At 41.1% G+C, this 13770-nt stretch overlaps 1 protein-coding gene across 1 annotated transcript in view; it reads right to left on the bottom strand.

Moving 5' to 3' along the window:
• The window catches only part of NUP153 (nucleoporin 153), a 79619-nt gene that overhangs the window by 49278 nt on the left and 16571 nt on the right, over positions 1-13770 (bottom strand). Inside the window, exon 2 of the mRNA XM_024122068.3 lies at positions 1276-1501. Within this exon, the coding sequence (XP_023977836.1) occupies positions 1276-1501 (226 nt within the window). The remainder of the gene's footprint in view (positions 1-1275; positions 1502-13770) is intronic.

Raw genomic sequence — 13770 nt, 5'->3', positions numbered from 1 at the left:
CGATGCAGGGGACGAGGGTTCGTGCCCCGGTCTGGGAGGATCCCACATGCCGCGGAGCGGCTGGGCCCGTGAGCCATGGCCGCTGAGCCTGCGCGTCCGGAGCCTGTGCTCCGCAAAGGGAGAGGCCACAACAGTGAGAGGCCCGCGTACCGCAAAAAAAAAAAAAAAAAAAAAAAAACAAAAACCCAAAAACGTGCATAGGAATACTCAAAGTGGCACTGTTCATAATACCCAAAAAGTAGAAACAACACAAATGGATGAATGGATAAATAAAATGTAGTTTCTCCATTCCATGAGCTATTACCTGTCAATAAAAAGGAAGTTCTGATACATGCTATGACATGGATGAACCCTGAATACATTATGCTAAGTGAAAGAAGCCAGTTACAAAAGATCACATATTTTATGATTCCATTTATATGAAATGTCCAGTATACAGATTGGTGGTTGCCTAGGGCTGGAGGGGTAGGGATGGGGAGGGACTACTAATGGGTATAGGATTTTGCGGTGATGGGGAGGGAAGGATGGTGATTAAAATGTTCTAAAATTGATTGTGGTGACTGAACAACTCTGTATATACCAAAAACCACTGAACTATACAATTTAAATGGGTGAGTCCTATTGTTATGTGAAGTACATCTCACTAAAGCTGTAAAAAATATATAAAGTGAAATGACAGAATAATATTCCCAAATATGTCACATTCATGGGTTACACTGAAGCTATTTAATACTTGTAAAACCCACAAAAATGCCATAAATGGATCCAAACAAGCATTTAAAATGCAGGGTCACTCAGTGGTAAGATTAATGCAGTGGCCCAGTTGCACTAGCTGCAGAGGACGGGAGACAACTGCAGTGACACCATACCCAAGTCCGTGTGCTCTGGGAAGCACAGCCACGCTGCTCCTTAGTGCCACGACCTACTCAAAGGGCTTCACCTTTACTTTTTTCAAAACCATTTCTGAGGGTACAGAGGAGAACAAAGATTATCTTGACCAAAGCCACATGACTAACAATTGGTGGTATGAAAATTCAAACCCAAAGTCTAACAGCAGAGCTTGCACTCTCAACTGATACAGTATTTCAGCCTCCCTTAATAAACAAAAAAGCTAATAAATAAAAAAGATTTCTAATTTGAAGGTGATCATCACCCTCCTCCAACATCATTTCTGTACTACATAATTAGATTTACCATAGCCAGGTAACATAAACATATTTTAAATTAAGGCATGAAAACCTATCATTCACAACAGAATATCCACATTCTATTTACCTTCTGTATTACTGACTGTTGGCTCAGGAGTGATTCTCCCATCATGAATGTTAGGGTTCTCCTCACCAGCATACATTATATGGTCATCTTCCCTATTTTCCGGCCACTGTGCCACCTCTCTTGTGTCTGTTGAACAGCTACATACATCTTCATTCTTGTGGAAGTATCTTTGTAGCCATCCTGGCACAATATTCTTAACAGATTCTGTAACCCTGCTGAGAATGCCCTGTTGGGGGGAAAACATGTAAGGCAGTTTTAGAAATTTATCTTTTAAATAAGTACCTATTTACAGAAAGCCATACCAAGCAAAACACAACTGTTTCCAACAAAGTTTCCTGAAATTCAGTTACGTGAGTTAATGTTGACATAATGTATTTTACAAATTCTAAACTTTATGAAATTCCTACTTTTTTCTTTCTTTCATATGCATATGTCCATGAGTCAATAACTGTCCCAAATGGCCATATTATTCTAATCTTTAAAAAACTCCCACAGGTCTTCAACTAAGCAATATAAATTTTAGATTTAGTAATAAGATATGCACTAAAATGTTATAATTCCAGACAAAAGGCATCCATCTTGATCCCAGCATACTAAAAGAGGCAATAAATACCTTCAACAGCTTCCTCAAATATTTTATTGCACATTCTTTAAGAACAAAAATTTAGTCAAATAAAAATGAGAATTTTTTTAAAAGGCAATAAGACAACGAATCCAACATAATAAACTCAAGAAATAATCTAAGATTTTTTTTTTTTTTTTCCCGGTACGTGGGCCTCTCACTGTTGCGGCCTCTCCCGTTGCGGAGCACAGGCTCCGGACGCGCAGGCTCAGCGGCCATGGCTCACGGGCCCAGCCGCTCCGCGGCACGTGGGATCCTCCCAGACCGGGGCACGAACCCGTGTCCCCTGCATCCGCAGGCGGACTCTCAACCACTGCGCCACCAGGGAAGCCCTAAGGTTTTTTTTTTTGATGGTAAAATTTTGTTACATCAAATGTTGCCTGAAAACCAAGAATTTTATTACAGTAACTTTTAAAGGGAGAAAAAGATGTGGTATAACGACTACCAGCATTATTAACATTCATCATAGAACAGACACTGTTCTCAGCAGTTTAAACATATTATTCAATTTAATCCTCACAATAATTTTATGAAATTGGTTTTAACCGTGCCACTTTACAGATGAAGAGAGACAATGAAGTTAAGTAACTTGCCCAGGTACAAACACAACTGCTGTGGTATATCTAGGATAGAGTAAAAGCATCGACTTCGGGGTTGGTAGGCTGTACTATGATTTACTCTAGGTAAAATAAGAGTAACACTCTCTCCCACTATTACCTGATAGGAATTATAATGAAGATCAAATGAAGTAATGTGAAAGCACTTCACAATTTACTAAATATTAACAGAAACATACACTGATAATTTTATTACTAATGAGAAAAAAAAATTAGAAACAAGCTGGGATGAGGTAATCAGTTTTAGGCAACAATTCCCTTCACAGAATAGGATTTCAGAGAGAAAGTCACAGAACGGAAAGAATGAATCAGCAGGTACAAAAAAAACAGTAAAGTTAAGGCAGAACACATAAACCTTGAAAGCAAACCCAAGACAAAGAGGCCTTGAAAAATTCTGTCAATAGGAAAGATGGAAGACACCTCTGATATAAGCACTTGAATAGTATTTTCCTGATTATCTGAAAAGCTGTAGGTAACAACTGGGAAAAAAGTAATTACTTTTCCTCCAAACAGAAACTGAACAGATCTACATTGTGTAAGATCTCTAACAACACATGAAGCCAGCAGCCCTAGAATACTCACTACTGAAAAACACAAATTCACTGTTCCCCTTTTCTATGCCAATGTTACACAGTATTAGTTTCTCTGGAAAGAAAGATTCTATACCTACTCCAAGATTTAATATTTATAAAAACATTCATGTTTATTATTTTGCTAATTATTTATATTTAAATATTTATTTACCCTCTCCCCATATTCCAAAAGACTTGAAAGTGCCTTCAATACATAACACAGTTCAAATAGGAACAAAAAAAGACACTTGATACAAAGCGATGTTAAGGCACTATAGCAAGAATTTAGTGTAAAATAAATCTTTCGTAGACTTCCTCTAATGTGTTTAGCTACTAAAAGTATCAGAGATTCCTGTGATCTCTACTCACTGAAGGAGGCAAGTACAGAACAACTTAAAATTAGCACTGTACTTAACCAAAGGTCACTTATGTGGCAGCATTAGGTATTGTGGAGAATAATCAGTAAAAATTGAACAGTCAAATGGATTAAAAAAAAAAAAAAAAAAAGCTCCTTCGTTGAAATTCATGAATTTTGCTTGGAGACCTTCTCTTTTCTAAACTACAATGTACCAATTTATTTAGTCTCAGCCCAGAGCAGCTTAGTACAAAATTACAGTGAGAGGGCTTCCCTGGTGGCGCAGTGGGTAAGAATCCGCCTGCCAATGCAGGGGACATGGGTTCGAGCCCTGGTCCAGGAAGATCCCACATGCCGCAGAGCAACTAGGCCCGTGCACCACAAGTACTGAGCCCATGGGCCACAACTACTGAGGCCCGTGCACCTGGAGCCTGTGCTCTGCCACAAGAGAAGCCACCACAATGAGAAGTCCCTGCACCACAGCAAAGGGTAGCCCCCGCTTGCCTCAACTAGGGAAAGCCCACACGCAGCAACGAAGATCCAATACAGCCAAAAATAAATAAATAAAATAGATTTTTAAAAAAATTACAGTGAGAGAGGAATTACTAGTGGCACAATGAATGACAGCATGATGCATTTGACAACAAAATTAAATACAGATGCTAAAATTGACCTGGAACCGTTATTAAAAAGAAATATCGGGCTTCCCTGGTGGCGCAGTGGTTGAGAGTCCGCTTGCTGATGCAGGGGACACGGGTTCGTGCCCCGGTCCGGGAAGATCCCACATGCCGCGGAGCGGCTGGGCCCGTGAGCCATGGCCTCTGGGCCTGCGCGTCCGGAGCCTGTGCTCCACAACGGGAGAGGCCACAACAGTGAGAGGCCCGCGTAACGCAAAAAACAAAACAAAGACAACAAAAAAGAAATATCCCCTTACTTCAATATGCCTCTATAGGGTAAATGACCCTAAGTCATCAAGAAAAGTTAAATTAAGCTCAGTATACCCTAGTACTAGTGGTTCCCAAGATGTGGTCCCTTCACCATTTATATCTGCATTACCTAAGGCCCAAACTCAGCCCTACTAAATTCAGGAGATAGGGCTCACCTGTTTTCACAAACCTTCCCAATTGAATCTGATGTATGCTATAGTTTGAGAACCACTAATCTAATTAAAAAGGTTAGGAAATTAGATACATTTCAGGAAATCACACTACATTTCAGGGAAAAAAATCCCTCGACAAGAGGTGAATAAAATTATGTATACTTAAATCTTAATATTCAGTTATCTGGAAAACATACATGTGGAGTACTAATCAGACAATAATCAAAATATATCATAATATTAAAATACTATTTAATGAATCAGAAAAACAAATTTTATAGTGGACTGTGCTGAATACAATGTGGACTAATAACTATTTCCCCAGTGTTTCCCAAACTTTAGCCATGATTTTTACCTGTTGTTATTTAATGGTTTTCTATTTATTTTACTTCTCTTAATAAACAGTTTTTCCTACACAATAAAATCTACCAACTCACAAATTTGATGCGGCACTGGTCTTCACTTGCGCCGCCCTGACACCGTTCCTGACTGGCTGTCTCAACCAACTGGCTTCTGGATTGGCCCAGGAGAGATGCTGGCAGATACCGGACAGTAGAGGGTGGAGGAGAGGGCCTTTCTTTCTGCGCTCCCTCCACTCAAGCGCCCCTTCTCTAAAACCACGGCTCCAGCCAGGCAGCCCTTCCTCCACTCCAGTTACAGTTTCTTCCCTTTATCCATCCAGTCCTAGGCATGGCAGCAGCTTCCCACTGCTGCCAGTCCCTGGGTATCCTGCCATCCCGCCTGTATTCCTTTAATCACCACCATATCTTTGAGTAGACTCTTTCTTAAAAGATATTTCAGCTGAACCATCTGGAGAACTGTTTCCTGTTGGGTCCTCAGTGTACTTGTTAAATTTGTTTTCTAATTAACATGAAAAATAAAAAGTCAGTCCACGTATCAGTTAGATTCATCTTCTTTAGCAACAATGGAACACATACACCACGCTTGGGGAAGCACTTACTATCCAAAAGTTACATCCAACTGTTATCTCTGTAAAACAGTACATAAACGGACCAGGAAAGAGGCTTACCCTGATGAATATTTTAAAATCTTATTTAGCTCACAGAGGTAAAAGGCCAACATTGCTTTTCTTCACTTAATCTATGCTTATTGATCACACACTACATGTCAGGCAAGAACACTAGGGATAAAAAACAGGGAACAGGTTCCTGCCCTCTTGGAGTTTAGACTCTAAGTTAGGGAGACAAATAAGTATAACATGTAACACATGATATGGTGATTCAGTGCTATGGGCCACAATAAAGCAGGGAAGCAAAATGGGGATAGTCGTTTTATACATGCAAAGACCTGAAAAAAGTGAGAAATGAGCATGCACGTTTCTAGCAGAGAAGTATTATAGGCTGAGGAAGCAAAAGGTGCAAAGACTCAAATGTAGGAATGTCCTTGGCACATGCCATCCAAGCTTCTCGTAACGTTGTTAATAAACGCAAAATCTGATAGACCTGAAATAACTATTTTGATCCTTCAAAATTCCCCTTTAATCATGTGTGTGTGCACGTACGTGTATGTGTGAGAATGTACGTGTAACCTTTTGTTCTGTGGCTCATCTAGTGACTATAAAAAAGCCTAAAAAAGTGGTTCTCAAATTGGAATCTTCAGACCAGCATCCTTGGTGTCACCTAAGAGCATGTTAGAAATGTACATTTGTTTTAACAAGCTCTTGAGGTGATTCTTACGCAAATTAAAGTTTGAGAACCACTGTACTAAAAAATCATCTATAAACTGACAAGTTTCCCAATTAAGGCCACGATAAACATAACCCTGAGTATAAACTTAACTACAAAATAAACTGTTTCCAAGATTATCTCATCAAAGATGTCATACCATTACACCAACTTTCATAAATACCTACTTTATAATATGAATTCTGAAAATCAAATAGAGAAGTAAACAGAAGTAAAACATAAAAGACTACCTTTGAATCTCTTTTCTTTCCAGTTAAAGACTTAACATGCTTATTTATAGTAAATAACCAACTACCAGATATCAGAAGTTTAAAAAACTGTTATAGGGAAAAGAAATCCCCTGATTATGCACAGAAGAGTGTAGACTGAAGATGTAAGGGACCCTGCCTATCATACAGATTTGGAGAAGTACTTCCCTGGCGGGCAATTTTTAAGTTTTGAAGTACTTCAGCCACTAATGGAAAACTGAGAAAAAGTGAAGGAAGATAGAAAAGGGGGGAAATAGTTTTCTTATGGAAGATAAGGTTCCTTTTACAATCACCAAAGAAGGTCTACCTTTTCAAGAGTTATTAAGATAATATGCTTCAGGTCTTTACAGGAATGGGGCAAATCAGCTTCCTATATGGACTTGAAGAAAGAATGTTTTGTGATATTAAAAAATAAGCAAGCAAACAAACCAACCACCAACCTTGAGGGGGAAAGAGGTACACTGAGTAAAGGTCTACTAAGGAGTGAATACTCAAGTCCTACTTTACCAGAATAGCTTTCTCTCCACTCCACAGGCTTCAGTGGTAAGCATAACTGCCATCATTATAACTTGATGTTTAAGTTTTCCTACAGAAAATCTTCTCTGATCCTCCAAGTCTAGGACAGTCACTCACTTACATGCAACAACAGCATCCTGTACTTTCTACAGGCAATCTGTCATATGGGATGGTAATCACAGTCTATCACCTCCCCTGGAGGATCAGCTCTGTGAAGGCAGGCAACAGGTCTGTACAGTGCACAGATTAGCTGGTGCATGATTTTTAAATTTTCTACAGCTGCACTAGTCAACCAGCTTTTTATTCCCACATACGAATATGCTGTGGCAAGTTTCAATAAAGGACATCAATAATCCTAGAATTCAAAAAAATAAATAATACATTTGCTTGGTATAATAGCTTCAGCTTAAACAAATATTATTTTTGTTGCCACACTAATAGTCCTTCCTCCAAAAAACAACTTCTGAAGTTAGCCAAGAGCATGGGAAAACTGAACCGTCCTCTGGAATGATAAATAACACAAAGCCAACTAAATGAAGAGAAGCAGAAAAGTAGCCAAAGAAAGAAAAATTAATGAAGGGCTTATTAGAAAAAGCAACAAAACAAACGAGGCATTAAAATCTTTAAAATACTCCTCGTAGGGGCTTCCCTGGTGGCGCAGTGGTTGGGAGGCTGCCTGCTAATGCAGGGGACAGAGGTTCGAGCCCTGGTCTGGGAGGATCCCACATGCCGAGGAGCAACTGGGCCCGTGAGCCACACTACTGAGCCTGCACGTCTGGAGCCTGTACTCCGCAACAAGAGATGCCGCGAGAAGTGAGAGGCCCGCGCACTGCGATGAAGAGTGGCCCCCGCTTACCGCAACTGGAGAGAGCCCTCGCACAGAAACGAAGACCCAACACAGCCAAGGGTAAAAATTAAATAAATAAATAAATAAATAAAAGAAATGCATTTCCATTAAAAAAAAAAAAAAAAACTCCTCGTAGCCAAAGCAAAGTCTGCACCAGATGATCCTGAGTAATGAAGTTAAGTTCAAGGATTACAGGAGTGACTCTTTAAACATGGACTGGTTAAAATGATTGGATTTTTTTTCTCCTCAAGAACTAAGGGTTCTTCATTTGGCAAACATGGCAAAAACAAAACAAAAACAAAACACCCCACAACAACAACAAAAACACTATCAAAATGTCACTGAGGGCTTCCCTGGTGGCGCAGTGGTTGCGCGTCCGCCTGCCGATGCAGGGGAATCGGGTTCGCGCCCCGGTCCGGGAAGATCCCACATGCCGCGGAGCGCCTGGGCCCGTGAGCCATGGCCGCTGAGCCTGCGCGTCCGGAGCCTGTGCTCCGCAACGGGAGAGGCCACAGCAGTGTGAGGCCCGCATACCACAAAAAAAAAAAAAAAAAAAAAAATGTCACTGAGATCTAGAATACATACTCAATTTGGGGGCCAGAAGTAAATTCAATTCAATACTATACACATATCAAGCACATCCAATTTGTAAGGTACTGTGAATATACTAGCTTTTCAAATTTCATTTAACCTGAGTTCAAGGGTTAATGAAAGAGGCTGAGTTGGGGCAAGGCTCTTCTACAATCCTAACTCAGAACTCATTTGTAATGGAAAAAGAATTCCTATATATCTTCCCACCAATTTGTAATATCATAATAACCAGAGACACCTCTCCTTATAAATACTATATAGCCTTCCTTCTTATATAATGCTCTCTATTCCTATTAGTTTACTTGACTTTTGACTTCAGTTCTATTCAACTGCTTTTTGTTTGTTTTTTTTGCTGCACGACGCTGTGTCACTTGCAGGATCTTAGTTCCCCGACCAGGGACTGAACCCAGGCCCTCAGCTGTGAAAGCAGAGTCCTAACGACTAGACCACCAGGGAATTCCCTCAACTCTCCTCTCTTCACATTACCCTCTATTAAATAGTAGTATTCAGATTATAAAATCTCTTTTCTCATGTAAACTTTACCGGATTGCTAACTATAAATATCAAACATAACCCATCTTCAGTTTTAAGGTTCTGAGGCCCTATTCTCCCAGAATACACTGCTGTGTTGATTTCTGTCTGTTCTTTTGGCTGCCTTTATTTTGTTGAAGCTTGTCACTGACCCTTAGTTTTCTTCCAGGGGTCTGTGAACTCTCTCCTTACCCATTCAACTCCCATGTCACTAGTCTCTCCACACTTTCTGGAAATCTCATTTCACATAGATTCCCTAATCAGTTTTCCCCCTGCTCCATCCAAGCCCAAGTGAAGAACAAGGGCTAAGAACCCAAGACTTCACATGAGACTTAAAGAATATCTAAGTATAAAAAAATCTTAAACACTAAATAGTAAAAACCTAGATGCTATTCTAATCTTTCAGTTAGTTCCAGCTTTTTAATATATCCATTCTAACATTAATGCATCTCTATTATAAAATATTCAAATTCTAATGCAATTATACTGAATCTAGTTTCAATAATCTGAATTTAACCTAAGCTACTATTTGTCACATTTTACAACCTACAGATAATCATTTAGCAGCCAAGTTTCTCCTAACCACCCAGTCCAAATCTTTCTAGCCACGTAAAATCCATTCCTTATACTTTTCATTTCTCTTCTCAACATCAAGAGATTAACTCAAAAAACATGAGCATAGGGACTTCCCTTGGTGGTGCAGTGGTTAAGAACCCGCCTGCCAATGCAGGGGACACGGGTTTGAGTCCTAGTCTGGGAAGATCCCACATGCTGTGGAACAACTAAGCCCATGTGCCACAACTACTGAGCCTGTGCTCTAGAACCCGCAAGGCACAACTACTGAGCCCACGCTCAGCAACAAAGAGAAGCCACCGCAATGAAGAGTAGCCCCCACTCGCTGCAACAAAGACCCAACACAGCCAAAAATAAAATTAATTAAATAATTTTTTAAAAAAACATGAGCATAATAGTTATTGTAGCTAAGAAAATTTTAAATTACAACTGGCCACAATTTTCAACGTCCTTTAAGACTCTAACACTAACTCAGAAAGGAGAAACATGACCTGGCTTAGTCTCTTATTTTTAAAGATCTACATTATAGAGATGGTATTAATAGATAATTAACAGTAATCAAACAACAAGGACAAGAAAAGGAGTCCCTAAGAGACCTTTCAAACTAGCAATAGGAGACACAATAAAAGCCTAAAGCAATTTAATCCACTAAAAGTTATCTACAAGATATTGTCACTTTCCTTTCACAATCTGTTTGAAAACTGGGTACAGAAGTTTATTCTTTAAGTCACAAGCAAATGGGCAGGGAAACTGAAATATCTTTAGACAAAAGAGGTGTTCTACCATCCTTTTTCCAATAGTAAACACAGTAAATTGTATCTGGTGGCAAGACTTTCAACTGGGCTTAGCAACACAGCAGAATCCCTTAAAAATATATTACAGAGAGGGCAGAGTTAAGATGGCATTACTAGGAGGACGCAGAATTCGCGTCTCCTCACAACTAGGGCACCTACCAGGCAACGGTGGGGGACCACGGACACCTAAGGGGATGGGAGGAACCCACAGCGACCGGGTAGGACAGGGGGCGTGGGGGGAGTGAAGGCGGAGGGGAAGTAGAGGTGGGACAGGACTGGTGCCCGAGGGGAGGCTGGGGGAGGGGAAGGGATCCCACACCCGAAGAGGGAAATTGGGGAACCACTGGGAGGGCAGAGGATCAAACGGAAGCGTGGCCAGGTTTCCCCTGCCCACTTGGGCCCCCGGGAGCCTGCTGAGATCCCGGGCCTGATGCTCTGCCCACCGAGGCCCCCTCCAGCAGCGCAGGTCCAGAGGGAGTGGGAGGGAGGGAAGGGGGAGCAAAAGTAAAGGCCGGAACTCTGGGACGGGCACCCCTGAGGTGTGGCTGGGGGAGGGGAGGGTCTCCTACAGCAGCGGGACCCACCCACAGTTAGGGGTCCAGCAACGACGGGGCAGACGCTAGGGGAGACGCTGGGGGAGGGGCGCAAAGGAATGGAAGGGAACAGGGCCGTGCTCTCCCTGTCCACTTGGGCACCAGGACGCCTGCTGGGCACCAGGACGCCTGCTGGGCTCCAGGAGCTAATCCTCTGCCCTCGGGAGCTAATCCTCTGCCCTCGGAGCCTCTCTCCTGCCGCACAGAGCCCAAGCCCCGCCCCTGCCCCCCCACCCAGGCCCCACCTCTACCCTCAGAGATCCCCTCTGAGACCCCTTCCAACTGTGCTGGGCCTAAACCCCTCCCAGACACCATTAACCAGGGCCCTAGGAACTCCACACTCTGGAGGCCCTCCTTTGCACATGCCGCCTCTCCCCTTCCCAGCAGGTCCTAAGCAGAGGCCCCGCCCCACGCTTGAACAGTCACCCTGCCTAGGCCCCGCCCAACGCTAAACGCTCCTGACTCAGTTCCACCACCACGCCCCCACCCCCCACCCCCACCACCCCACCCCAACTCCGCCAAGCTTTTTTTGGCTCCCATAGCCAAGGCTTTTTTATTTTCTTTCTTCCTCTTTTAGATTGGGGTTCTGTTTTACCTTGTTGATTCATTGTTCCGATTCTTTTATATTTTTATTTTCCCTAATAAATCTTTTATTTTTCTAATTTTATTTTATTCTTTATACCTTATTGTTCTCTCCTTTTGGCTTGTTTCCGCCCCCCCCCTTTTTTCTTTCTTCTCTTGTAGTTTTATTTTACATTGTTGCAGTTGTTTCAACTACAGTTTTATTTTTCCTAATATATTTTTTACCTTTCTAATTTTATTTTCTTTTTTATTCTTTGATACTGTACTGCTTTCTTTCTTTCTTTCTTTTTGACCCTGCCACAAAGCTTGCAGGATCTTGGTTCCCAGGCCGGAGATTAGGGCTGAGCTCCTGTGGTGGGAGCTCTGAGTCCAAACCACTGTACCAACAGAGAACCTCAGACACCAGGGAATATCAATCGGGGTTAGGCCTCCTGGAAGTCCTCATCTCAGCACCAAGAACTGGCTCTATCCAACTGCCTGCAAACTCAAGCGCTAGATTTCTCAGGCCAAACAACCAGTAGGACAGGAATACAGCACCTCCCCCGCAAAAAGAGAAACAACTAAAAAATACATTACAGACTAAGGAGCAAGGTAAAAACCTATGAACACAAAATAGGCAAGCTACCCCCCCAAAAATTCAGAGTAATGACAGTAAAGATGATCCAAAATCTTGGCAACAGAATGGAGAAAATACAAGACACACTTAACAAGGGTCTAGAAGAACTAAAGAGCAAACAAACAGTGATGAACAACACAATAAATGAAATTTATTTAAAATTCTCTAGAAGGAACCAATAGCAGAATAACTGAGGCAGAAGAACGGATAAGTGACCTGGAAGATAAAAGAGCAGAAATAACTACCGAAGTGCAGAATAAAAAAAAAAAAAAAAAAAAAGAATGAAAAGAATTGAGGACACTCTCAGAGATCTCTGGGACAACACTAAACAAACCAACATTCAAACTACAGGGGTCCCAGAAGAAGAAAAAAAGCAACAAATAACATACAAGGGAATCCCTGTAAGGTTAACAGCTGATCTTTCAGCAGAAACTCTGCAAGACAGAAGGGAGTGGCAGGACATATTAAAAGTGATGAAAGGGAAGAACCTACAACCAAGATTACTCTACCCAGCAAGGATCTCATTCAGATTTGATGGAGAAATTAAAACCTTTACAGATAAGCAGAAGTTAAGAGAATCCACCACCACCAAAAGAGCTCTACAACAAATACTAAAGGAACTTCTCTAGGCAGGAATCACAAGAGAAGGGAAAGACCTACAAAAACAAACCCAAAACATTAAGAAAATGGTAATAGGAACATACATATCGATAATCTCCTTAAATGTAAATGGATTAAATGCTCCAACCAAAAGACATAGACTGGCTGAATGGATACAAAAACAAGACCCATACATCTGCTGTCTACAAGAGACCCACTTCAGACCTAGGGACACATAGAGACTGAAAGTGAGTGGATGGAAAAACATATTCCATGCAAATGGAAATCAAAAGAAAGCTGGAGTAGCAATTCTCATAACAGACAAAATAGACTTTAAAATAAATACCATTACAAGACACAAAGAAGGATACGACATAATGATCAAGGGATCAATCCAAGAAGAACGTATAACAACTGTAAATATTTATGCACCCAACATAGGAGCACCTCAATAATAAGGCAAATGCTAACAGCATAAAAGGGGAAATCGACAGTAACACAATAACAGTAGGGGACTTTAACACCCCACTTTCACCAATGGATAGATCAACCAAAATGAAAATAAGGAAACACAGGCTTTAAATGATACATTAACCAAGATGGACTTAAATGATATTTATAGGACATTCCATCCAAAAACAACAGAATACACTTTCTTCTCAAGTGCTCGTGGAACACTCTCCAGGAGAGATCATATCTTGGGTCACAAAGCAAGCCTTGGTAAATTTAAGAAAACTGAAATCATATCAAGTTTCTCTTCTGACCACAGTGCTATGAGACTAGTTAACAATAAAAGGAAAAAAACTGTAAAAAACACAAACACGTGGAGGCTAAACAACACACTACTAAATAACCAAGAGATCACTGAAGAAATCAGAGGATATAAAAAAATACCTAGAAACAAATGACAAGGAAAACACGATGACCCAAAACGTATGGGATGCAGCAAAAGCAGTTCTAAGAGGGAAGTTTATAGCAATACAATCCTACCTCAAGAAACAAGAAAAATCTCAAATAAACAACCTAACCTTAC

This window comes from Physeter macrocephalus, chromosome 18, assembly GCF_002837175.3.
Source record: "Physeter macrocephalus isolate SW-GA chromosome 18, ASM283717v5, whole genome shotgun sequence".
Taxonomy (NCBI): Eukaryota; Metazoa; Chordata; class Mammalia; order Artiodactyla; family Physeteridae; genus Physeter; species Physeter macrocephalus.
The sequence above is the reverse complement of the archived record's forward strand: the minus strand, read 5'-3'. Positions and strand labels throughout refer to the sequence as shown.